This window comes from Canis lupus, chromosome 33 (assembly GCF_011100685.1).
Source record: "Canis lupus familiaris isolate Mischka breed German Shepherd chromosome 33, alternate assembly UU_Cfam_GSD_1.0, whole genome shotgun sequence".
NCBI lineage: Eukaryota > Metazoa > Chordata > Mammalia > Carnivora > Canidae > Canis > Canis lupus.
In genome coordinates this window covers 18856847-18883677 of record NC_049254.1, presented here as the reverse complement: position 1 = coordinate 18883677, position 26831 = coordinate 18856847, and the positions used below count along the sequence as shown (strand labels likewise).

General features: G+C 46.1%; 3 protein-coding genes across 10 annotated transcripts in view; 1 reads left to right on the top strand and 2 right to left on the bottom strand.

Annotated features, from left to right (window-relative positions):
- Positions 1-9347, top strand: part of CCDC191 (coiled-coil domain containing 191) — an 88487-nt gene extending 79140 nt beyond the window's left edge. For all 4 annotated transcript variants that reach the window (XM_038582860.1, XM_038582859.1, XM_038582861.1 and 1 more), the window contains one exon: positions 8265-9347. In XM_038582860.1, coding sequence (XP_038438788.1) covers positions 8265-8409 — 145 coding nt within the window. In that variant the 3' untranslated portion in view covers positions 8410-9347. The remainder of the gene's footprint in view (positions 1-8264) is intronic.
- An 825-nt stretch (positions 9348-10172) lies between these two features.
- On the bottom strand, positions 10173-22491 carry ZDHHC23 (zinc finger DHHC-type palmitoyltransferase 23). 3 transcript variants are annotated; one of them, XM_038582855.1, is made up of 5 exons: positions 22412-22491; positions 21707-21978; positions 18791-19477; positions 16917-17084; positions 10173-14796 (listed from the first exon to the last, which is right to left on the bottom strand). In XM_038582855.1, the coding sequence occupies exons 2-5, from the start codon at positions 21865-21867 to the stop codon at positions 14529-14531; spliced, it is 1284 nt and encodes a 427-aa protein (XP_038438783.1). In that variant the 5' UTR covers positions 21868-21978; positions 22412-22491; the 3' UTR covers positions 10173-14528. The 3 variants fall into 3 exon arrangements, with proteins under 3 accessions (XP_038438783.1, XP_038438786.1, XP_038438784.1); XM_038582858.1 differs by having other exon boundaries at positions 16917-17075; XM_038582856.1 differs by lacking the exon at positions 22412-22491 and adding an exon at positions 22205-22276.
- A 1014-nt stretch (positions 22492-23505) lies between these two features.
- GRAMD1C (GRAM domain containing 1C) overlaps positions 23506-26831 on the bottom strand; it is an 87366-nt gene continuing 84040 nt past the window's right edge. For all 3 annotated transcript variants that reach the window (XM_038582851.1, XM_038582852.1, XM_038582853.1), the window contains one exon: positions 23506-25176. In XM_038582851.1, the coding sequence (XP_038438779.1) occupies positions 25096-25176 (81 nt within the window). In that variant the 3' untranslated portion in view covers positions 23506-25095. The remainder of the gene's footprint in view (positions 25177-26831) is intronic.

Genomic DNA, 26831 nt, shown 5'->3' with positions numbered 1-26831 from the left:
GGACAAGATGTCAGCCAGACCCAAGTGTCTCATTATCAGGACTTCCTGTGTAGTTCTGCAGTTAGAGCTCAGCTGGATGCTTGTCCAGTTCCTCTCTGATGAACCACTACTTATATTTTTTATACTATAGATACCATTCTATTTATTTTACATATGTGATGGCATTGGATAAATGACATCTCTATGATTAAGCAATTATTATTGTTACCCTCCTTGTTTTATTGTCTTTTAATTCTGGGATAATCAACATACAGTGTTAGTTTCAGGTGTACAATATAGTAATTCAACAATTCTATACACTACTCAGTGCTTGTAACAGTAAGTGCACTCTTAATCCCCTTCACCCATGGCACCCATCCCCATACTCCTCTCCTGTCGGGCAACCACCAGCAGTTTGCATATTCAAGAGTCTAGGTTTGTTTTTTTTTTTTGGGGGGGGGGGGGCCGTTGGTCTCCTTTGTTTCTTAAATTCCACATATAAGTGAAATCATATGGTATTTGCCTTTCTCTGACTTATTTCACTTAGCATTACCCTCTAGCTCCATCGATGTTATTGAAAATGGCAAGATTTCGTTCTTTTTATGGCTGAATAATAGTCCATTGTATATACATCTCTATTCATCTCTTGATACTTGTGTTGCTTCTATAATGTGGCTGTTGTAAATAATACTGCAGTGAACATAGGGATTCCTGTATCTTTTTGAATTAGTGTTTTGATATTCTTTAGGTAAACACCCAGTAGAATTACTGGATGATAAGGTAGTTCCATTTTTAATTTTTTGAGGAACATACATACTGTTTTCCACAGTGGCTGCACCAGTTACATTCCCACCAACAATGCACAAGGGTTCCTCTTTCTCCACATCCTCGCCATTTGTTGTTTGTTTGGTTTTTTATTTCAGCCACTCTGATAGGTGTGAAGTGATAACTCATTGTGGTTTTGATTTTCATTTCTCTGATGACGAATGATGTTTAGCATTTTTTCATTTGCTGGTTGGCCATCTGTATGTCTTCTTTGGAAAAAAAAAAGTCTGTGTTTTCTGTTTTTAATTTTATTATTTTTTTTGTGTTGAGTTGAAGTTCTTTATATATTTTGGATACTAACCCCTTATTGGACATAATCATATCATTCAGTAGGTTGTCTTTTTGTTTTGTTGATTGTTTCCTTTGGAGAAGCTATTTTTTTTTTTTAAGATTTTAATTATTTATTCATGAGAGAGACACACACAGAGGCAGAAACACAGGCAGAGGGAGAGGCAGGCTCCATGGGGGGAGCCCGATGCGGGACTCGATCCCGGGTCTCCAGGATCATGTCCTGGGCTGAAGGTGGCGCTAAACCACTGAGCCACCCGGGCTGCCCCTGCAGAAGCTTTTTATTTTGATGCAGTCCCAACAGTTTATTTTTGCTTTTGTTTTCTTTGCCTTACCTGTCTAGGAAAATGTTTCTGTGGCTTATATCCAAGAAATTACTGCTGATACTCTCTTTTAGGATTTTCATGGTTTTGGTTCTCACATTTAGGTCTTCAGTCCATGTTAAGTTTTTCTGTGTAGTATAAGAAAATGGTCCAGTTTACCCAACACACTTGTTGAACAGACTTTCCTTTTCCCATTGCATATTCTTGCCTCCTTTATTGAAGATTAATTGCCTATATAATCATGGGTTTATTTCTGAGCTCTCTATTCTGTTCCATTGATCTGTGTGTCTGTTTTTCTGCCAATGCCATTCTGTATTGATTACTACAGCTTTGTAATGTATCTTGAAATTTGGGATTGTGATACCTCCAGTTTTGTTCTTTTTCAAGATGGCTTTCACTGTTCAGAGTCTTTTTTAAGGGCAGCCCAGGTCAGCGGTTTAGCACTGCTTCCAGGCCAAGGTGTGATCCTGGAGACCTGGGATTGAGTCCCATGTTGGGCTCCTTGTGTGGAAGCCTGCTTCTCCCTCTGTCTATGTCTCTGCCTCTCTCATTCTCTGTGTCTCTCATGAATAAATAAATAAAATCTTTTTTAAAAAGTCTTTTTTAGTCTTTTTTAATTCTATACAAATTTTAGGATTATTCTAGTTCTGTGAGAAATGTTTATAGGGATTGCATTAGATCTCTAGATTAATTGGGTAGTACGGACATTTTAATGATATTTGTTCTCCCAATTCATGAGCATGGAAGATCTTTCCATTTTGTTTGTGTCCTCTTCAACTTTTTTCATCAGTGTTTTATAGTTTTCAGAGTATAGATCTTTCACCTCCTTAGTTAAAGCTATTCCTAGGTATTTTATTATTTTGGTGTAAATGGAATCGTTTTAATTTTTCTTTCTGGAACTTCATTACTAGTGTGTAGAAATGCAGCAGATTTCTGTATAATGAGTTTGTATCCTGCAACCTTACTGAATCCATGTATCACTTCTATAGTTTTTTTGGTGGAGTCTTTAGGGTTTTCTATAAATAGTATGTCCTCTGCAAATAGTGAAAGTTTTATTTTCTTCCTCCTTGACAATTTGGATGATTTTTATTTCTTTTTCTTGTCTGATGGCTGTGGCTAGGACTTCCATCCAGTACTATGTTGAATAAAAACGGTGAGAGTGGGCATCCTTGTCTTGTTCCTGATTTAGGGGGAAAGCTCTCCATTTTTCCCCATTGAGTATGATGTTAGCTGTGGGTTTTTCATGTATGGCCTTTCTCTTTCTTTCCTTTTTTTCTTTCTTCTTTCCTTTCTTTCATATATGGCCTTTATTATGTTATGTTCCCACTAAACCTATGTTGTAGAGAATTTTTATCATGAATAGATGTTGTTACATTATCAAATGCTTTTTCTGCATCTACTAAGATGATTATATGGTTTTTATACTTTCTCATATTGATCTAATGTATCATATTGATTTGTGAATATTGAACCATGCTTGCACCCCAGGATTGTAGTCAATGATTTTTTTAATGTATTATTGGATTAGGTTTGCTAGTATTTTGTTGAGGATTTTTGTGTCTATGTTCATTAAAGATATTGGCCTGTAATTCTTTTTCGTAGTGGTGGTTTTGTTTGTTTTTTAAAGTAGGTCCATTCCCAGTATGGAGGCCAATGCCGGGCTTGAACTCATGACCCTGAAATCGAGACCTGGATTTGATTTTAACCAAATGAGCCACCCAGATGCCCCTTTTTTGTAGTGTCTGTTTGGTTTTGGTATCAGGGTAATGCTGGCCTCATAGAATGAATTTGGAAACTTTCTTTCTCTACTATTTTGTGGAATAGTTTGAGAAAAATAGGTATTAACTACTCTTTAAATATTTGAATTCACCTGTGAAGCCATCTTGTCCTGGACTTTTGTTTCTTGGGAGTTTTTTGGTTACTGATCCAATTTCATTGCTGGTAACTGGTTGGTTCAAATTTTCTATTTCTTCCTGATTCAGGAAGGTTATGTTTCCAAAATCAGGAAGATTTTGGGAGGTTATATGTCTCTAGGAATTTATCCATTTCTTCTAGGTTGTCCAATTTGTTGGCATATAGTCTTTCATAATATTCTCTTATAATCCTTTTTATTTCTGTGGTGTTGGTTATTTCTCTTTTCACTTCTGATTTTGAGTCCTCTTGTTGATGAGTCTGGCTAAGGCTTTATCAATTTTGTTATCTTTTTCCCCCCAAAGAACCAGCTCCTTGGTTTCACTGAATTGTTCTATTATGGGGATTTGGGGTTTAGTTTTTTTGTTTTTGTTTTTGTTTTTTCAGTTTTATTTATGTTCTAGTTTTTATTATTTCTTTCCTTCCTACTGGTTTGGGATTTTGTTTGTTCTTTTTCTGAGATTTTTCTTGCTTCTTGAGGTAGGCTTATAAACTTCCCATTTGGAACAGCTCTGGCTACATCCAGAGATTTTGGACTATTGTATTTTCATTTGTTTCCATGTAATGTTTTATTTCCTTTTTGATTTCTTGGTTGACCCATTCATTGTTTAGTAGCATGTTATTTAACCTCTTTGTATTTGTCATTTCTAGATTTTTTTTCTTGTGGTTGATTTCCAGTTTCATGGTATTGTATCAAAAAAGATGCATGGCATGACTTTGATCTTTTTGAATTGGGTGAGATCTGGTTTGTGTTCTAACATCCAATCTGTTCTGGAGAATGTTCTATGTGCAGTTGCAAAGAAAGTGTATTCTCCTGTTTTAGGGTAGAATGTTCTGACTATTAGACCCATCTGGTCAATGTGTCATTCTAAGCCACTGTTTCCTTGTTGATTTTCTGTTTGGATGATCTATTGATATAAGTGGGATGTTGAATTCTCCTATTATTGTACTACTATCAATTACTTTATTAGCTGCTTTATGTATTGAGTGCTCTCATGTTGGGTACATAACTGTTTACAATTGTTGTATGTTCCTTTGGGTTGTTCCCTTTATGATTACATAGTGTCCTCCTCCTTTGTCTCTTTTTACACCAAAACACAGGGTAATTAAAATGGCAAAAATGTAGTGAAAGCGAGTTTTTAAAATAGCAGAGAAAACAGTTACATATAAAGGAAAACCCCTACGGCTATCAGCTGATTTTTCAACAGAAATGTTGCAGGCCAGAAGAAAATGGCATGATACATTCAAAGTGCTGAAAGAAAAAATTTGCAGCCATGAATATTCTATCCAGCAAGGCTATCATTCAAAATAGGAAAGTAAGGGTTTCCCAGACAAACAAAAATTAAAGAAATTCATCACCACTAAACCAGCTTTACAAAAAACATTAAAAAAAGTTTTTTTTTAAATTTATTCATGGGGTGGGGGGCAGAGACACAGGGAGAGGGAAAGAAGCAGGCTCCATGCAGGGAGCCTGATGTGGGACTTGATCCTGGGTCTCCAGGATCACACCCTGGGCCAAAGTCAGTGTCAAACTGCTGGGCCACCAGGGCTGCCCGCCAGCTTTACAAAAATGCTAAAGGGGACTCTTTGGAAAGTCAAGAGTAAACAGGAATAAGAAAAGCAGGAAGTATAAAAGCAGCAAAATTAAGTATATCTATAAAAACCAGTCAAGAGATTCACAAAATAGGGCAGCCCTGATGGCCTAGTAGTAGGCTGACTCTCCCAGTGTGCAGAGACCACCTGCCTTAGCTTCACAGCCCTAGTGCAGGTAGTTGTTATCCTAAAAGGCCTCTGCAGGTCTCCCTATGGCAGCAGGTGATCCTCGCTTCAACATGGGACCCTCTAGAACCATAATTCCAGAACTTGACAATAGGGTAATCTTTTCCCAACTAAAATTCAGGGGTGGTGGTAGCTTATTGTTGGAGGTAATGTTACCAGTGGGCTTTTTAAACAACACACAGGCACCTCAGAGATACCGGGGGCTCAGTTCCAGAACACTGCAGTAAAGCGAGTATCGCAATATAATAAGTCCATTGCATTTTTTGGTTTCCCAGTACTTAACAAAATTTGTTTATACTATTAAATGTGCGATAGAATTATGTCTAAAGAAAAAAAAAAGAATTATGTCTAAAGAAACAATATACATACCTTAAGAAAACTTTATTCAAAAAGGCTAACAATCCTCTGAGCTTTCAGGGAGTCATAATCTTTTGGCTGCTCGATGGTCTTGCCTTGATATTAATGATTGCTGATTGACCACGATGGTGGTTGCTGAAGGTTGAGGTGACTGCAATTTCTTCAGAAAGACAACAACCAAGTTTACTGCCCCAACTGACTCTTCCTTTCATAAAGTTTCTCTGTAGCATATGATACTATTTGGTAGCCCTTTACCCACAGAACTTCTTTTAAAATTGGAATCAGTCCTCCCATCCCCTGCTTGGTCAAGTTTATGTAATGTTGTAAATCCTTTGTTGTCACTTCAGCAGTCTTCACATCTTCACGAGGAGTATATTCCATCTCAAGAAACCACTTTCTTTGCTCATCTGTAAGTAGCAACCATTCATCTATTAAAGTTGTGTCATGAGACTGCAGCAGATCAGTCACATCTCCAGGCTCCACTTCTGATTCTAGGTCTCTTGCGGTTTCCCTCATATCTGCACACACTTTGTCCACTCAAGTCTTGAACCCTTCAACCCACGAGGATTGGAATCAACTTCTTCCACTCTCCTGTGAATGCTGATATTTTGACCTCTTCCCATGAATCATGAATGTTCTTAATGACATCTAAATGGTGAATCCTTTCCAGAAGGTTTTCAATCTACTTTGCCCAGATCCATCAAAAGAATCCCTATATGTGAGAGGTAGAGCCCTAAGAAAAGTGTTTCTTAAATAAGACTTGAAAGTCAAAATGACTCCTTGGCCCATGAGCTGCAGGACGGATGCTGTGTAGCAGGCATGAAAACCTTGATCTCGTTGTCCATCTCCATCAGAGCTCCCAGGTGACCAGGTGCATTATCCGTGAGCAGTCCTATCTTGCTAAGGAATCTTTTTTTCCCAAGCAATAGGTCTCAACAGTGAGTTTAAAATATTCAGTAAACCTTGTTATAAACAGATGTGCTGTCATCCAGGCTTTGTTGTCCCATGTATAGAGCACAGGCTGAGTGGACTTCGCAGAATTCTTAAGGGCCCTGGTTTTTGGAATGATCAAGGAGCACTGGCTTCAACTTTAAGTCTCTAGCTGCCTTAGCCCCTAACATATCAGCCTGTTCTTTGTAGCTTTGTGAAGCCAGGCACTGACTTCTCCTAAGAAAGTCCTAGCTGGCATCTTCTTCCACAGTAAGACTGTTTCATCTATATTGCAAACCTATTGTTCAGTGTAGCCACCTTCACGAGTTATCTTGGCTGGGTCTTCCGGAAAACTTGCTGCAGCTTCTACATCAGCACCTGCTGCTTCACCGGGCACTTGGATCTTACTGAGCTGGTCATTTCCTTAAACCTTATGAACCAACCTCTGCTAGCTTCTAACTTTCCTTCTGCAGCTTCCTCACCTCTCAGCCTTCCTAGAATTGAATAGTTAGGGCCTTGCCCTGGATTAGACTTTAGCTGAAGAGAATGTCGTACCTGGTTTGAAAGTCTTCTATCCAGATTTTCTCCATATTGGCAATAAGGCTGTTTTGCTTTCTTAGTATTTGTGTGTTCACTGGATTCACGCTTTTAATTTCCTTTGAGAACTTTTCCCTTGCACTCAGTTTGGCTTTTGGGCAAAAGATGTCTAGCTTTTGGCCCGTCTTGGCTTTTGACATGCCTTCTTCACTAAGCTTAATCAGTTTCAGCTTTTGATTTAAAGTGAGAGCTGTGAAAAAGTAAATAAATAAAATAAAATAAAAAATAAAAAAATAAAGTGAGAGCTGTGGCTCAGTCGGTTAAGCTCAGATCATGATCACAGGGTCCTGGTATCGAGCCCCGCATTGGGCTCCCTGCTCAGCAGAGAGAGCCTGCTTCTCCCTCTCTCTGCTTGCCACTCTGCCTACTTGTACTCTGTCAAATAAAATCTTTAAAAATAATAAAGTGAAAGACGTGTGACTCTTCCTTTCACTGGAACACATGGAAGCCAGTGCAGGGTTATTAACTGACCTCATTTCAATACCGTTGTAGCTCAGGGGCTAGGGAGGCCTGAGGAGAGGGGGAGAAGATGGGGGAGGGCTAGCCGAGCAATCAGGACACACATATTTAAGTTTGCTGTCTCATATGGGTGTGGTTCATGGGGCCCCAGTTACAGTATTCACATCAACGGTCACGGATCCCAAATCACCGTAACAAATACCACGATAATGAAAATGTCTGAAATATTGGGAGAACTACCAAACTGCAATGTAGAAACACAAATAAGCAAGTGCTATTGGAAAGGTGGTGCCAATAGACTTGCTCAAGGCAGGGCTGCTGCGGCAAATGCTCAATTTAGAAAACGTGCTGTCTGAAGTGCAGCACAGTGAAACACGCCTGTAAGTCTGAGCACCTGGGCCCCAGTGCCTGGACCTTGATGCTGCAATTGCTCTCCCAGCATCTCTACCTTCAGGGCTTCGGCTGCTGGAGCCTCCAGGCCGCTGGTCCCGTCTTGAGCACAGGTACAGGCTGTGACCAGATGACCTGGGGATGCCTCGTGGCCTGCATTTCCGGGGGCCCCTGGGTGCTCTGCCTCGGTGTCACCTCCAGAGGGTTTCTCTGACCCCCCGATGGAAAATAAAAGTAACTTGTCGGTCCCTCCATCCTCTTTCGCTGCTTTATTTTCTTCGTAGAATCCCAGTTTTGGCCTCTCCATCTTTTATAGAACATTATCTTTTTACTCCAAGAATTACTCTTCTGCGGTTTTTAATGTACCTCAGACGGAAAGTCAACCAGTCCATGGTGTTTAACTTTTTTTTCCTTTTGTGTTTAAAGGAGGATTCTCTGGATCACATTTGAGACCTGGAAGAAGTTTGTGAAGTTTATGAAAGAGGAAAGAAAAAAAGAAGAAAGGCGAGCGCAACTCCGCAGGAAGGTAGCCGAAATTCTCCCAGACTTCCAGCTGCTCGCCCCACCGTGAGCCTTGGGGGGCACAGTCGGAGGAGCCAGAGGAGCCTGTGGGGCACCAGGGGGGCGCCGGATGGGCACCCACATACGCATGCGTCCCCCTGCTCCGCGTTGTGTCAGCTACTTCTTAGATCAAAGGAATCTTCCAGGGACTTTGACTTCCTCCTCTGATTTCTCTTGGATTGCTAATTCATTCACGAGAGCATCCGTCTCCGCCGGTCCCTCAAAGAGCAGGGTACAGCTCCACTACTCAAATGCATCCCTTCTATTTTCAGCATCATAAACTTTAAGAGGACAAGTGTGTGCCTGCCTGAGTCTGTGAAGGAAAATGTGTCCTTACAGCTTAACACGGGGTGTTGACAGATGTAACTTTAATAGAAACTAGAGGCAGCAAGTATGCAGAGAGGGAGTCACAGGGGGTCAGTCATCCAGCAGCTTGGCATCGCGGCAGGCGGGACACCACGGAGCCAACGGCCTATGGGCAGCCCCGTCTCATTTCAGGGAAACTGTGGCACCCAAGGCCCCTGTCTTCAGCACAACCTGCTAGGCCTGAGGGAAGTCCAAAGGCTGATGACTGTCCCGGGCGGTCCAGCAGTTCACGGAGGTGTCTGTCCGTGCTCCCAGCCGCTACTCCAGACAACACCTTCCGTCTCCTAGTCCTCGGCTCGGTTTGAGCCGCGCCTCCACGTACTTCTCTTGAATTCCAAGACCGATTCCATCTTTCAGGTGCGGATCACTATAAAGACTGACAAAATGCTCTTCTGTGAAATGTCTGAATTACCTGCTAGAAAAAAAAATGCTCATTCCAAAATACAGGTCTAGTAGTTGAATTTGTTATAACCAACCAGTGTACCCAGTATGACACAGTCCCTTGCAGCCCCGAGGCAACTACCATTGTTTGCTAAGTTGACCATTCTAGTTGGTAAAATAAAATGCTGTGTGTTCAATAAATTGTGATTGTCCTTACTTCCCAGAAGGGCGATCTAGCCCCGCTATCTGCATCTGCAGTGACTTACGTCCTCCTTCTGGGGGACACGTGTGAGGATTTACTCAAGAAAGGACACCACACTCTAAGCTGCACTTTATTCCCTCTCTATCCTGTCCCCCACACGTCTTTTCCTTTCATAGGATGATACAGTTGACCTCTAAAAACGGTTTAACAGCCGCTAATGAAAACAGGACTAAAAGTAACTCCTCTTGAATCCCTTTCCATCCAGATCACTCTCTGCTTATCCCTCCCGCAGCCAGGTTGCTACTGGAGCAGATGCTACCCAGCGACGTCAGCACCCAGACGTCAGTGCCAGGCCCCAGAGAAGGAAGGGTGGCTCCCTTACGTCATGTGCCAGGGGCCTAAAGAAACCTCAGAAAGCTTAAGTTTTCTCTCTCAAGCTCTCTTTTATTTTTACTTCACCTCAAGCATCAGTTAGTGTCTTTCGCACCCACATTCTGACTGGGCCAGTGGGGACCTCTTACCTCCCTAAGGGACCTCCTGAAGCCACAGGAACATCCCCTCGGTCAGCGGCCTGCACTTGTTGCTGGGTGGGCTGCCCGAGAAGCAGGACTGGAGATGTTCCTGCTAACCAAATGCCCACATAAGCACCGTCCCTGGCCTGCAAAACCAGCAAAGTAACCACAGGAAAAGCGCAGTGTAGGGCAAGGGGTAACTGCGGTCCATCCACAGGATGGGGACGCACCAGTGGGCGGAGGAGCAGCCCAGCTCTAACAGGCTTCTCTCAAAGCAAGAGTTCAGGAGACGCACGAAGAAACACCAGCTACTTCCCTTAAAGAAAGCACTTTATTTTCCATTTAAGCAACTTGGTCACAGTACGTTATTTTACATAAATGGCAGTAATTTTTTAAATCTCCATTTAAAAGGCCTTGTGTCTGAGTCTGAGGTGATAAGAGGATATGAATACAAGTATAAAAACAGTGCAAAACGTTTAGCCTGCAGCCTCCAGCGCCGGCGTCGGGAATCCCCTTTAGTGTTGCTGGGCCAGTGACATTAAGTATCGAATATTAAATATTCCCGGGCTTCCTTTAGCCTAACATCAGACCCAGAAATGTAATCAAATAAAAAGGTTCAAAAGCCCTAACAACGTAAGCCATCGAATCCCCCAGGCCACGGGATCAGAGCAGGACTGAGCTTGCAAGGTCTAGAACATGGCATCGTGTCAGCGGTGCCCCAAGAAGAAAGACGGGAGGGATGTCTGGTGCATCGGTCACTAGAATAGACTAAGCTCTGGTTTTAAAGCTTTGCCTTTAAAGTATGGATTTTCTAGACGTGAAGGTGCCACCAGGAAGGCTAGAGTGGCAGTAAGTCAAAAGCCCAACTCAGAAATAGCTGGAAATAGCCACAACCTCTAAGAAATTGGTCTCCGTTAACCATTCCGTCTTTGGCTGCTGCTGCTGCTACAGGAGAGCACTTGGTGCCAACTGAACTGGGGTAACAGTCCATTAGCAACAGGATCACATTTAGCTGGTTTTGCAAAACGTTTCTATTAATCACAGCAAACACCCACGAGAACGCAGGAGATTTTATTCCGCGCTAAGGTGAGCAGAGCTCTCCTTTCTTCCCTGCATCACCTTGGCAGTGTTTAATATAAAATGGCATACTTGCCAGGCTGACGAGAAGACCAGATTCCAAACAGGTGCTGCGACCAAAAGTCTCTATCATCCCTCGCTTGTTTGAGGAAATTCTCTTTTTTGCAAAGGCAGGGTACCTAAATATGGCTAAAATGAAGTCCTATAAACCTACTTACCTCGTTTAAAGAGACCCCTAAACGTCACAAAGCATTGTTAAACATCCTGGTTAAAACTGTGCTTCTAGATTTCGTATTTTTGCTTATGTTAGTTGAGTTTTGTAATAAAAAGCTAACGTCCTACCCAAAGGAAAGAGAGTCTCTGAAGCAGATGGTCGGTATTACAGAGAAACCGTCCTGGCATTGTGTTTTCTGGCAGTGGAAGATTCTAGTATAGAAAACTTTCTCTTACTAAAAATATTAGGAGTACCAAGGGCTATTGCATTAGAGGAGGCCTGCAGCAGTCTCTGCTAGGCAGGTGGCACAGTGGAAGACAGCAATTACTTTATTCACCAAAGGACAACACTACTTGAATGGCCAAGGTTCCCAGTATCCTAAGCAAACACAGCAGAGGCTGAGGTGACATGAGCGGCAGGGTCCCTAAAACTCACTTAAGGCTTCTTAATGGTCATTTCATTTCAGGTGGGCCCAGCTATGACCAAAGTACTTTTTGGGTATCATTAAAAACAAACAAACAAAAAAACAACAAAAAAAAACCCCAACATTTTAGATACTGAAGGACCTTCTCCTTTCATTTGATCCTGATCGTCAACTATTTTTCCCTTAAATCTTCCAAAAGGACCCACTTCTCCTTCCCAGAAATTGTACACAATGGCGTGGCCGAAATGGAGGAGGTCAGAACGTAGATCATTTGCCGAGCTCCGTATCCCTATGTTTACTAACAGGCTGAGGAAGTGGAGGGGAGGGTGGGGGAGGAAAGGGAACTATGCTGGGGGTGGCGGAGGGACCTGCCCTCATGGCCAACAAACTGCCGGCTCATAGGTTTGCAGAGCACTGTCCCCACGGCTATCATCATCGTCGTCACCGTCACCACCACCACCACCACCACCACCACTGGTTTCTCTGGGACTCAGTCGTTCACAAGCCTTGTCCTTTAAAAGGACAAAATCCCTCAAATCGTTCCGGGTCATAAACAGATATAAGAATCTAGAAGTGCAGACTTAGGAGGGTGTCCCAGGGCCTAGAGAAACCCTGCTCCCAGACGGCCCCTTGTTGGTTGCAAATACTTCAGTAGGCTTCTACCCCCACACAGCTACTGCACTTTTCAAACCCTTGGGCTTGCTCCTGCATATGCCAATCGCGAAGACCTCAAGGAACTGAAAACAAGCACCATGATTCCAACCAGCCAGAATCCTATAGAAGGAGTCCTCCCACAGGGGAGGGAATCTGAGTGGGGCCCCCGCAGGTAAGCCATGGGAGGAGGGGGGCGTGATAAAACCGGCAGTCGTTCCTAGCTCTCCCACCTGATCGTGGTCTTCTGGGTACCACTCATCTTTATCGTGTTCTGTTTTGATGGCTGTTAAAGATTCGGCAAGAGGCTAAAATCACTGTCTTATTGTTCCTAGGAATTTTTATCATCTAATGTTAGGAGATCAGAGTTGGCGGTACATCTGGCATCCAAGAGACCGCAACTAGGGATTCCTGGCCGCATGTGCTGGCCCTGACCTTATTCCTCTCTTATCACAAACCTAGCAGCAAGGAACTCGTTCTGTGGGATCCAACGTTAATTCCAAATGAATGCTTGACTCTGGGCCAGAGCAAGGGCATCACTGGAGAAACCGCAGACTGCTAACATCCCCAGACTTGCTCTTTGGCTCATCCCAGTGGAATACGGAGCCTCTCACTGGTTAAACAATCCATCTCTGGGGAGAGCAGCGACAAGCCTGTATAAAAATGTGGTGAGTGTCTGGAGGACAGCTTTGTTTCGCAGCAGGACTAGGGATGGTGCCAGCCACCGAGGGTAGAGTTGCAGGAAGTAGCAGTACTTCCTCGCAACACGTATGAACTTCTTACGACAGCAGCATGCACGCACAGACTGAAACAGCTGGCAGTATTTCCCCTACATTAAGCTATAAACCAAAGAAAATTTAGGGACTCATGAATTTTCTTTGGGATTGCAAAATTAGTACGTGTATAAAACCAAATATTTCAAGAGGGTATTTTCCCCATCCAAAAGTGCCTCATCTTACCTCTATGGCAGAACAGACCCGTTCTCTACAAATATTTAATCTTTCATATGTTTTCAGTTTTAAGATATGATTAAAATAACATGATCTTAGAAAGAGCCAGGGAAGAACCATAAGCCATGAATTAGCGGAAAGCACATATACCCTGTTTTTTCTCTCCAAGCGAGATTTCTAGGGAAAGGTCAATGAGAAGTCATGTGCAAGGATTGACCTCTTGGTCAATCAACTTCTCAGAGAGTTTGTGCCAGAAAACTGGTTTTTGCAACCGAGTGCTGTAACTGACGGCGTTTGCATTACTTCCTGGGGGTGCGGGGGGTTAATCAAGCCCTTGATTATTAATCAGCCACATTACCCAGGAGCGAGAGTGAAGTGCTCCCCACAGGGGTGTCTGTTCTCCTCTTCCAGCCTCATCCTAAGTGTGCTAGCACCTTCCCAGGTGAAACACGGAAAGAGGAAATAAACAGTAATGCCTATTGGAGTTTGGAGCTATTTAGTGTAAATCCAAACAATAAATATAGAAACAAAGAGATAAACATAAGGACTCATCACCTAAACTCACAACCACTGTATTATCCTACCGATAATCGTAGCTTATCGACTGCGCCTTCAGGATCAGGGGACGATGTGCATCCATCCGACCATCCTGTCTGAGTAGTTAACGTCTCATACTTCAGAAAGAGAGATTCCCGCAACTGTACAATGTGGTATCGCAGGATCTTTCATTCTGAAATGCTGAAAATGGATTACTCTGGTAGTTTTGGCTTCAGTACTCTGACCTACAAACATTTCTCTTGGTCTTTGAGTTTTCCTAATAATACTTCATCCCTCTTGGGTGCTGCAGTCACTTCCCAGTGCTTCCCACATACCGCATCCCTCGCATGACCCTCATGCCGGTGAGGTGGCCGGGGCCAGCATCAGCACCCCGCTTATGGATGAACCTGAGACTTGGGGAAGCGACTCAACTGAGGGTCACATGGCTATCAGGAACTGAAAGAGGGACTGGAAACCCTCCTGATGCAAACTCTTTCTCCCCTAACTAACGGATGGGCATTGCTTCTACCAATCTGTGCACTAGCAATCCACATCCTTTTCCTACTCCTGGTGACTGAGTTAACAAGGTGACTGGAAAAGAATGGCTCTACTTTCACTGCTTTGATATAAAAATCTCTTAAGTTGAAGTCAGAAAAATTCATTTCTTCCCAGTCCAGTGTCTAAACCTGAGCGTGGCCCTATATAGCCTTTTAAGAAACTGGGGATAAAAATGAACATCCTGCGCGGACACTGAAGTGTTCGATGGATGGGAGCAGAGGGCGGGCCACCCCTCACAGAGCCACACAGAAGGCACTTCAGACAATGTCCTCGGCGGGGTGGTGGAAGGGGGGGGCGCCCAGCGTGGAGAACTGGTGCCAGTTCCGCAGGAAGCCCCGATTGTACTGGCCTGTGTCCACGATGAGCCCGCAGAGGAGCCGGCGCCCCGTCTTCTGACGCAGGGCCTGCTGGACTTCCCTCTCGGTGACGTTGTAACTGATGTTAATCAGCTGAATGAGGAAGATGTAGGCCATGCCCGCCGTGACGATCACGGAGTACCACACGCAGGTGAAGGCCAGAGCCGAGCTGGAGGACAAAGAGGGGGTCAGGACTGCCCATCTCTCCAGTCAGAAAGCTGGCACCATCCCGACACTGGACGCACACGGTACCCATTACTGAGGACTCTGGCGCCTTCCCCGATTATCCTACTCGGAGGATACTTTTCTACCCTCAGGACCCTGAATGCTTACCTTATGACTACTTGCATGTCCTTTTCATGCTAGAATTATTGGGGGGCTCTTTTTCTAGTACATTAGAACAGCCAGGACGTTTCTGCATTTTGTATCCCCCATACAACCAACACAGCGGCTGACATAACAGCATTTAGAATCTATCAAATGAACGAACAATTCTTAAATTATTCTTAACTGGGGAAAATCAAGGCACCAGGACACTGCTATACACGTCCTCAAGGAAGCCTGGATGGGGACCCAGGAACGGTGCTCAAGCATTTGTCTCCGCTCTCTTCGGCACAATGCTGGTGAACACAAGTGAGAAGACAACTCCCAACACTGCGAGTCCTTGACTTCTTTTTTTTTAAATTTTATTTAAATTCAATGTAGTTAATGTAGAAGTGTTATTATTTATTTCAGGGGTAGAATTTAGTGATTCACCAGTGCTCATTGCGTCAAGGACCCTCCCTAATGCCCATCACCCGGTTACCCCATCCTCCCAACCCCCTCCCCTCCAGCAACCTTCAGTTTGTTTCTTATGATTAAAAGTCTCTTATGGCTTGTCTCCCTCTCTGATTTCGTCTTGTTTCATATTTCCCTTCACTTCTACGTAGAAGCACAATCACATTCCAGGTCCGGCTTCCTCAACCCGAACAATCACACAGGACAAGAAAGCTCCCTTCAGCTCCTTACTGAGACAGGAGAGGCTGCTGATTCATGTCCACCAATTGATTATTTTCAAACATTTGCAAATGAAGAGCTAACTGGAAATGAACCTATCCCGAATCTTCATTTGTTAAGGTGAAAGGGACCCAGAGGTGATGACCTCACCATAAAGATGAGGAACACCAGGGCTCAACAAGGCGACATGAAGCACCTGTACACTGGGTAGGTACCAATGGCAGCCTGGGTTCCTCATTCTATGTCAGTGGCCCCCAGAAAGCCCACAAAACTCATGCTTCACCACATACAGCCATGCTCTGCTGGAGGACATTTATTACGCACAGTTGTGACTGCAGAATTTCACAACCTACTAGCACACTCAATACAGAAAAAAAAGGAACTTACCCTGAGGAGGAGGACCAACCTGTTCTAATAATGCCCACAAATATCTAGATCTATAATGGCAATGGGAGATCTGTCCACAGACTAATAAATACCTTCACAGGGGTGCTATGTGGGTAAAGCAGAGATTGTTCTGAGAAAAGAACCACGAAGGCAGCGCTGTCCTAGCTCAGAGCAGGTTGGGGGCGGGGGGGGGAAGGCACAGATACTACACAGCACCGCATCAGTGGAGACCGTGGAGGAGATGAAGAACAGAGGCAGGGGCCCGCAGCCATCTGGGGAGGGGCTGGCTGGGGCTGACGCAGCAAAGCACACAGAGATCTTTACAATACAGAAATGTGCCCCAGCCTAACTAAGGAAATTTTGACCTAGATACCACAGTAATCATGAGTGGTGATTTTTCAAAAAGTAGAACAGGAAAAACCAATGGAGGTTAGAAAGTAAAGACATGTCACAGAAACTGTGAGGCTCCACAAAGGGGTCAGAAGCAATGAATCAAGATAGGGCTAAAGAGCACGAGAAAGCTGCAATGAAGTGAGGACTTGCCGAGATGATTTATGACAAAACAGACTGCACACGTACCCTGGGACTGCTCTTTTACGGTCTTAGTTTCACTCTTGCCACCCTGGGCATGCACGTGGCCATCTGACTCTGGAAGTCCCTGACTGAACCCGGTCCTACTTGCAGGAGGGTACTAGTTCCTCACTCTGTAAGGGTCAACGATCCTTCTGACATCACCCTAGAAAAAGGCACAATTTTTTGGCCATTTCAAGGATACCCAGCATCCAACAGCCTGTCCTCTCTTTTGGTTGGAAACTCCTACCCTGGCAGCAAATCACAGCCCCTTAGGTAACGGCAACACCCACCCATTCCCTCGTCTCTGTGCTCCGTGCCCCGGTAGCATCTCACCTGTAATCTGCATAAACTCCAGGACAATAGAAGAGAGCTGTGAAGACACTTCGGTCTCTACAGATGGTGTCCAAGGTCAGTGTGATCCCATACACCGAAGTGAGCAAGAAGACCGAAAGGGCAAGTATAAATGCTTGGTGATTTGATTCTCCAACACAGCTATTTATCCTCAAAACAGCATAGGGGGAAGAAAAAGCAGACATTTTTTAAGGTTCTTGATACTGATGGCAGCTAAAGCTATCACAGTGATCATTTCATAATGAATATACACGTTGAACAACTATGCCATGCACCTGTTAAGTAACAGAACATTGTAGATCAACTACAGTCCAACGAAAAAGAAAAAAAAAAAGTTTTCCATATAATTCACATAATAAACAAGGAAGTTTCAAAAACAGGGATAATGTGGATTTCAATAATTAAAAAGTTCTCTTATTTTTCACCTTTAGGGAATTAAAAACTTGCCCACTGAGAGGCGTAGCCTTATATTCTCTGCTCTTTCCAAAGTGAAACCATATCATTACTTTAAGGATGTAACCAAGTAAAAAGCAGAACCCGGCTAGGAATCTTTCTATATCCTAACGAGTCTATTACCCAATTATGAAGTGTGTTAATGCTGCAGCCACCACCACAAGGAAAGGGTGACATCAGTTAGCAAAACTTTAAAACCACAAGTATTACATAGTGTGTTAATATGTATGTTAAACACATATGTTAATACAAAGATTCCCAAGAGGTTAGAAACCGGGTTTGAGGTGAAGAACAATTCGCTGGTCAGGGAGAAAGAGTTCTGTATCATAGCCACTTGTAGGGCAGCGATCTTCCTTTACATGGAGCTGTCAGGCCCTCTGCAATCCAGCGCTTGTCGATGGGCCACCCCCCCCCCACCAAACACACACACACACACACACACACACACGAATATATGACGAAGACTCAAAATCTGAGAGTGAAAATACCTGTTTACTCCTAAAGAAAGCCCCAGAAAAAAGCATCCCTGTGCCTGAGCCCCCCCTTGAGGTTCACTCCGAGGCCCTCCTGGCCTTGCTGCACCCTCTCCCTCCCCCACGTCCCCTTCTGTGGGCTGGCGGGGGGGGGGGGGGGGGGGGGGGTAGTGCTATGTGACCAGAATCCTAGCCACAGAAGGCATAACTCACTGACCACAGGGCCTTCAGAGCCAAGAGCTGCAGAGTAGCAAGCACGCTACTTCCAGCCTTGGCATCTGAATTAACTATACCCTCCCTCAGATTTGCTCAGTGAAGCAGCAACATCGTCTTTACAAGTTGCATGTCCTAGGGCAGGGCCCTTCCTGTGTCCTGGGTTGGCGCTGGCCAGCGGGCAGGTACCAAAATAGCCCGTTTCTCCGCAAAGAGCAAAACGGGGAGCTACGTGGCAGGGCCTCACCTCAACCCTGCGGACTGGGAGCCATCAGGGTGATGAAGGACACACGTGAGGGGACAAAGTCCCTAACAAATATGGGAATGCTTTCTTGAGCTCTGCGCTCAAAAGGCCCAGCACAGACGGGGGAAATATGCCTAGGCTGATTCTGATCCATTCTTAAAAAAAATATATATATATATAGCTCTCTCACTCAACTGCAGAGACTTGTTTTACGGAGAAGAAAGTGAGTGAGGGGAGCCCGGAAGAGAAGAGCAAGACAGCAGCGACAGCGACCACCACAAGGGCCTTCAGGAAACGAGTGAGGGACCCACGCGTGCGAAGCTGGGAGAACTGCCCACGAGGTGGGCACATCCAGCAGCCCCCGGCTACGTGCAGGTGTGCGGCTGGGAGGGCGCGGAGGCCGGAGAAGCCCGAGCTCGGCAGCGGCTGACGGGGCTTTGCCCTCCGCGAGCCTCCACGTTCTCCCAACATACCAGACACAGTGGTGATCCATTCTCCTCACGCAGATGCCGCAGATCCGGCAGTGCCACGCGCGGGCCGGTCGCACCAGCTGGCACTTGGCGCACCAGTCCTCCTTCACCTTGGCGGGGCTCCCGGCCGGCACCCCGGGGGGGCCCCGAAGCTCCTCCCTCGGCGCGCGGCTGCTGAGAGGCCCCCGGGCCTTGTCCTGGCCGCCGGGGCCCGGGCGCTCGGCGGGGCCGCCGCTCCCGGGCCGCTCGCTGCCCGCCGGGCTCCTGAGGTAGCCTGGATTCTTCTTGGCTCTGCACAAGGCTAAGAGTATCAGAAATAACCCGCAGGTAAGCAGAGCCAGCCGAGTGGGCCCCACGCGCCCTCTGGGGACCACCTCCTGCAGGAACACATAGTACATGTAGCCCAGAGAAAACAGTCCGAGGCTCAGGAAAAACAGAGTCTGTTCTTTCCTTCGGTGAGTGAGGTAGTAGTACCACAGGGCCAGCACGGGGAGGGAGGTCAAAACCACCACCCCCAGGAGGAAATGCCAGGAGGCCACGCGGAGGAAGACGGGCAGCAGGATGAGCGGGGGAAGGATGCTAATGTTAACCTTCTTGGCCCCCCTCAGCCAAGGAATTCGGAGGCGATCAGAAACCGTGTCCATGATTCTCTCGCAGGTCTCTGGCTGCACCGACTTACACGTGATCCATCTATTCAGAAGAGCACAAAGAGAAGGCACTTCACTTGGGTTTGTTAAATTCAAAACCACGGAGCACTGCAGGCCAAACAGCAGGACACATGCTGGAAGGGGCCAAAGGCCAAGCTCTCTACTTCCAAACTACTAAACGTGAGCTCTTCGGATCACAGGTCATCTTTTTAACACGAAAGGGGAGATGATGTTTAGAAATACAACAGTTACAACTATTTCTCCACGAAGCAGATACATGGGAATGCAGGTGTATCCTGGGCAAGTACTGTTCGGACCCGGGTGACTCTAGAGACTTAAGATCCTCAGAACAATTCATCATCTGGTCGTGAAGACGACACGGGAGGTCGGGAAATATGAGAAGAGACAAAGCAGCAAAACCGCCCCATGAACTACTGTGGCCAAACACTGTGAGGCGCTCAGAGGAGACACCATGGGGTAGAGTCATTAGAGGGATCTCTGTGAAAAAGGTGGGGTGTGCACCCCACACCTGGACAGCTGGCGGGTAATGGTGCGGGGGGGGGGGGGGGGGGGGGGTGGTGGGAGGCGTCCCAGGGGAGCGGCACGTGTGCAGCACACACCTGTCCCGCGCCCAGGGAGGAGCCAGTGTAGCGGGGCCAGGGGCTGCAGAAGGAAGAGGGGAGAGCGAGCTAGGAAGAGCCAAATGCCTGAGCTTCGTGGACACACGGGATTTGCTGACATGTTTGCACACTTAGGCTAACAAGACAATGAACAGTTTAAGGAATGGTAACTCTGGATTATAGACCAACAATTCAGAAAAGTAAGGCGACAACTTGGGCACAGGAGGAGATGAGAACACGGGAGTCACACCACAGCAGGACAGAGGGAGACTGGGAGCCTCTCTCCAGAGAAGGGTACGGAGGGAGCCAAGAGCTCAGGGATGGCCCAGGTCTCAAGGGCGCGGAGGGAGAAAGAGTTAGAAGGTTAATGGAAAAGCTGTGGTCTCGAGTGATGGAGGTTACGGAAACAGCATCATTTTTCCATTCATTAAAGCAGAGTGCTCCATTTTCTCCGTATGGATTTTAGACTAAATCAATTTAAAAATACCGGTAAAAAAAGACTCAAGACACAATCAAGGAATAATGACAAAAGAACTATAGGGGCTGCAGGGCTCTGCTAGTGAACTACGGTGGTCCCAAGACGCTTTTCACGTCTAGATGAATGCACCGAGCTCTAAGTCAGCAAGGTGCCACTACAGTGAGCTTTCGTAACCGGAAGTAATTATGATTGGGAAAAGCAGGTTCCCAACATCCTTATTTCCTCCCACACTATGCTTTCCATATGGCAACAATTTTTAGCTATAGGATTATTTGGAAAATGGATCAAAACCTCGTTATTTCTGTTCGGTACAAAATTTTTTCTCTGATGTTAAATATCACCTTTTCGGATAGTAATTTCCAACACCTGGGATAATGGATTTGAAAATAAAAGCCAAATGCAATGATACTGGTCAAGACAGCGTTTCTGCTCGTGCTGAAAACAGCCAGTCCACGGCAGGGACATGGCTTCTGGACTGGATCGCCTCCCCAGGAACAAGGGTGAGGCCAATTCCAACAGCAGGAAAATGATCTTTCAACCCTCAAGGCCTTTTGTGGTCAGGTGCAGTCCAGCCTCAAGTACTCGATCCCTAGGCGCTGGGAACACAGAGAAGGCAGGAACCTCCTAGTAGTAACGTGTTCATTTTAAATTTACAGATTCTGGGGCACCTGCATGGCTCAGTTGGTTAAGCATCAGCCTTCCCGTCAGGTCATTATCCCAGGATCCTGGGATCGGGCTCCCTGCTCAAGGAGGCGAGCCTGCTTCTCCCTCTCCCCGTGCACTCACACGCGCGCTCTCTCTCTAATAAATAAATAAATCTTTAAAAAAAAAAAAAAAAAAGGACACAGGTAAGTAAATAAAATTTACAGATTCTGGTCTGCCCTTCATTTTTTTATACATTTAACCTGCCACTATCCCTTTATTTGCCTGTTCTCCCCACCGGCTTCTCCCTTTAAGTGAAAAATAATAATGTCCTACTAAACTGAGCTGAAGAGACAGCTGTGCGGTTGTGAGCTCCTGAGTAATTCACCTTTATGAAATCCTCACACCTGACGCGGACCACAGCTCTCTCTCAATCTTAGATGCCTGCAAACAGCAGCAAGAGCGAATCCAGCGTCCTGCATGCCGCGCCCGAGGGGCCAGCGGGGTCAGCTCCAGGCGGCCCTGCCCTTACCTGTCGCATCCGTCATCGAGATCTTGGCAGTCACACAAACAAGCAGCCACGTGGTTCTTTTCCCCGTTTCGATCTATGTACTCGCAGCAGCACAGGGGCTCCAATTCGGGCTCTTCGGCTTTGTTTTTCTTCCCCGGCTTCACACCGCCCTTCTGAGTCATGATCCCCACCTGCCGCCTCGAGGTGCGAGGAGCCCGCAGCAGGCAAAGGTGCAGAGCGCTCGGCTCCTACCTCGTACGCACGCACGCCGCTCCCGGATTATCCGCCGACGCCTGAAAGAGCAACCGGGAGGGGGAGGGGGGGGGGGGGGGAGGGGGAGGGGAGGGAGGGGGGGAGTCTCGTGTTCGCCAGGCGTTCCCGGCTCCGCTCGCTCGGCTCGGCCCGACCCGGGTCCGGGCGCCCCCGCCGCCCCCGCCGCCCCTTCCCAGCCGGGCCGCCGGCGCCCGGGCTCCCTCGCTCCCCGCCGGGCCGGCCGACCGCGCGGGCCCCACAGCTCACCTGCCGGCGCCGGCGGGGACGGCCCCGCGCAGGTGCAAACTCGCCCTCCGGGGGGCGCGGCGGGGGGCGGCGGGGGCGGCGGCGCAGCGCCCCGGGTCGCCGTCCGGCCCGCGCCCCTGTCCCGCCCCCGTCCCCGCCGCCCGCGAGCGCCGCCCCGCCCCGCCCCGCCCCGCCCCGCCCCACGGATGACCTTGGAAGGGAAGTTACCTGCGCTCCGGGGCCGAGGTGCGGCGGCAGCCCGAGGCCGACGCGGGGGCGACCTCGGCCGGCTCCCCCCGAGGCGCGGCCGCGTCTGCAGAGCTCGGCTCCGCGGGGCTCCGGGGGCCCCGGCTCCGCGCCGCCGCCCACCTGTGCGCACGGGCGGCCCCGGCCCCGGCTCCGGCCCCGGCGGTGCGCCCGCCTCCCCGTCGCCCGCCGCCCGCCGCCCGCCGCCCGCCGCCCGCCGCCCGCCGCCGCGCCCCGCCGCCCGCCGCCCCGCCGCCCGCCGCCGGCCCCGCGTGGCCGCTCCGCGCGCTTCCGGGTGCCCCGCCCCCGGCGCCGGGGATCCCCGCCCGCCCGGCCCGCACGTGCGCCGCCCGCCCCCCCGCCGGGCCCGCCGCCCAGGCCCCGCCCCCGCCGCCCAGGCCCCGCCCCCGCCGCCCGGAGGACCGGAGGACCCGAGGACCCGCACCTGCGGGCTGGCCCGGCCCCCGAGCGGCCCCGGGCGGGACGTGGGCGGGGCAACCCCAGGCCCCGGGCCGCCGAGCGCCCGACCGAGAGACCGAGAGACCGAGACCCGGGGAGCCCGAGGATTCGCCCGGCGCCGGTCCCCGCTCGGACGCGGGCAACAGGCTTAGGTGGAGCTCTGCACCGCAAATTGTTCCCGGGGTGCCGCCCCCAAATCCTCCAGCCTTCCCTTAAAGGCCCATCGCTGTCCCTGAGCTGTTCATTCGGAGAGCTTGTTCGTTTTCACGATTTCTGGCGAGCAGATTCTACACTCGACCGGCCGGCCTACTAGTACTTTTGTTCCAACGGACCGCATATTTGAAATGAAACTGCCCTAATGGGAGTTCTCTCTGGGTTTTATTTTTGCACTAATTTTTGGTTTTTTTTTGCACTGAATTTCTTAAAGAGTGTAGGCCCATATACACGGTTTCGCTATTGCATGGTTTCTACTTATTTTGTTTCTTAGGGTTTTGGTTTTTTTTTTCCTTTTTTTGTTTTTTTGTTTGTTTGTTTGTTTGTTTTTTGTTTTTGTTTTTTTGGTGGAGATGCTGGGGAACTTTTTTTTCCTTTTTAAACAGAAAAAGAAAAACTACAACTCAGACATTTTGGGTTTTATTGATACTCAATTTATATAACAGGCTCATACAATTAACTCAGTTCTGCCTACATACATGTTTAGTCAATCTATAAAGCAACTTTGGTAATTGTCTTTGAGGTATATTTACGAAGTACAGGTTTTTAAAGAAGCATCACAAAATATTCAGCTTGCCACTGATCATTTTTGTGAATTTAACAGAGAACAAAGTCTTCAAGTTTATAGTCCAGTGACTCTTGATCACAGCCACACTTCATAAATCAGAAAACTCCCAGGTAAGTACACTGGTACCCCAAGGTAGGTTTGTTGGGAATCACCCAGAGAAACCATTTCCCTGTAATCAAGTCAATACTGTCATTCTCTACAGGCATTTCAAAAATGACTTTAGCAACCTCATGGGGCTCTGGGGAAAGAAAGAAACACTTAACTAAAGGCAAGCATTGTCCAAACAGTAAGAATACATACAAATTATTCCACACTGTCCTTCTCTTGTTCCAGGTATCGAGACATATATGCCTAAAAACGTTTCATCAAAGAGCCAAAACTTCCGTCTGACTTCAAACTTCAGTCAGTCAGTGCACTAGTATTGGGACACAGTGACCCCAAAAGTTTTTACTGAAGAGCTAAAGTTTGTGTCTGCTTATAACTTACCCACTGAAACAAGCCACACACGAGTGAATAAATGGAGACATTATGTGGCTACTAAAAAGTAATCCACAATTTTCAACAAGGTGGTTCACTTCTACCATGAAAGAGTGCTAAGCTGAAGCCAAGCTTAGTTCAAGTATTCATTTGATATGTCACTAAATGCCCAGATTTTTACATAATCATCCGGTTTTTAAAATGAAAGCATGGTTCTTCATTTTGAGTGTTGGTATCCTTCATGTGTCCTTTTTCAGAATTGTCTCTTCTGCCATTTGAAACAAGAAAATCTCACCCCTGATAGCTACGTAAAGAAGAAACAACTATTTCTTCAAAAAGATACAATATGGCTCAAGAATGTTTCAGATAATAATTACCAACTTACAGTCTCAAAAGGTTGACAATTGAATATGCATGCTGAATAACTTCAGACACTATAATACAGTACACAAACTTGGAAATGTCAGAATATATGCCTGAAAAATGGTCCTTCAAAAGTAGTAATGATAAAGAGGTTCATTCTTCTATTGTCTTCTTTAGCCTCTTGAATGTATCTCAACTGGGAAAGCAGCCTACTGGAGACATACTGATTCTGTGCTAACAGATAAAGCATCAGACTTCAAACCTCACTGTAAAAATTAGGCCACACTACTCAATTCAGTGTCTCATTTTCTTTTTGTATCAGAAATTCAAATCCACAAATTTCATGCTTCACTGGAGAAATTCACTGCTTAGAATTATGTATAGGAAGTGAAAGAATGGATTGTTGAGGCCATCAGAAACTAGTTATCAAATTAATGTTATTAAAAAGAATGTTTATATTAGAAGTACCAATAATGAGAAAATGTGGAAATGTTCCCATGACAATTAAAATCTTCCATCCTCTGGCTTTCTTTAAGGTGTTTTCTTTTAGTTCCAAGTATCTCTACAATTTCAGGCCTTGAGATCACTAGCTTTCGACAGTCATACCAGTCTTGTTCTTATTTAGTAGATCAAAAGTTTTCTGAAGCATAATGAGTGAGCTCTTCAACTGCAAACAAAGTTAATTTCGAAAATCAGATTTTTTTTAACTTTTTTTCTGATTATTTTTATGCCAAAAGTTTACATTTATATTCAATATAGTTTTGTTTATACCTATACCCAAATAAAAGACTGAATCTATAAAACACCTAGCTACTTAGGGTGTCAGCGTGCCTGACAGGAAGTCAGCCCTGGTCCTGCACTTCTCCCTGTATTGGCCTGCTGTACAGTCTGCCTCCCAACAGGTGGTTTTCTTAAATGGCTTCTCTAGTTGCAGCAGTTTCTCTACTATCTCCTACACAACTCAAGTTCCACCTCTAGGCCTTTGCTTGCTTTTTTTTTTTTTTTTTAAGATTTTATTTATTTATGAGAGACAGGCAGAGGGAGAAGCAGGCTACATGCAGGGAGCCCGATGTGGGACTCGACCCTGGGTGTCCAGGATCACGTCCTTGGCTGAAGGCAGGAGCTAAACCACTGAACCACCCAGGGGTCCCCCTTTGCTTGCTATTATGCTCATGCTTGTCTTCACCCATTTAAAACTTACCTTCTTCTTGTTGCCTTCCCTAATCATCCTGTCTTTGAACTCCCAAAGCATTGCTACTTACTTGACATTTAACTTTGTACTTTTTAAATAGTTTTTAACAATACACATGGACATCTGTTTGCTCTAATAAGATTATAGGCAACTTGAAGGCAAGAATTATGTCTTATTCTTCTTTAAATTCATTCATTTGTTCATTCAGCAAATATTATACTTCCCTATTACATGCTGGGTATGTACTAAGCCAAGCACTGGGTATACAATGGTAAACCAAATAGGTACTGTCCCTGCCCTGGTGGAGCTTACAGACTAGTGAGAAATAAAGAACTAAAACGGATCATCACAAAAATAAGTACATACTTCATAATGGATTAAGTTTTTGACTGGAGGATGGCAGCATCGCTTTCTGAAATACATCAACTAGAGGAGAATCAGCCTGGCTCAGGAGGAAAACTGAATTCATGTTTTGGACATGATCAATCTGTGATGGCCTGTTAGCATCCAGGTGAAGATGCCAACTCCCCAGGTGACCGCGTGAGCCTGAAGCTCTGGGAAGAGGTCAGGGTAAGAGAGATGGATTTGGGAGTTCATGGCACATGTGGCTCAAGTTAGAGGAGTGGATGTAGAGAAGAAGGGAAGAGAATCTAACACAGAGAGCCTGGAGTACCAGGCCAGGAAGAGGTCAGCAGAGGAGATGATTTTATCAAGCAAAAGGTAGTTTTACTTTATGCTAAGTAAAAGAAGCCAGTCACAAAAGACCATATAGTATAATTCCATTTATATGAAATGTCCAGAATGGGCAAACCTAGAAATAAAAAGTAGATTAATAACTATAGGAGCTGAGAGACTGCTAATGGGTATAGGGTCTTATTTGGGGGTGATAAAAATGCTCTGGATTTAGACAGTGGTGGTGGTTGTACAACTTTGTGACTATGCGAATTCTTTAAATGGTGAATTTTATAGTATTTCATTTATATCACAATAAAGGGATTTTTTATGGTTTTAAAGAAGGCAAAATTAGATAATGCTCACTATAAGATGTAAACTTAAAAAATGGATATTAATTTTAAAAGCCAGGGGTTACTGGGGACCTTGAGCTTGAGCAATATCACTGGAAGATATGG

Coding starts and splice junctions, on each gene's coding strand:
- ZDHHC23 (XM_038582855.1), bottom strand. CDS start 21,867: ATGACTCAGAAGGGCGGTGTGAAGCCGGGGAAGAAAAACAAAGCCGAA. Junction 19,478..21,706: donor CTCGATGACGGATGCGACAG/GTAAGGGCAGGG, acceptor TCTTCTGAATAG/ATGGATCACGTGTAAGTCGG. Junction 17,085..18,790: donor ATGGATCACCACTGTGTCTG/GTATGTTGGGAG, acceptor TGCTGTTTTGAG/GATAAATAGCTGTGTTGGAG.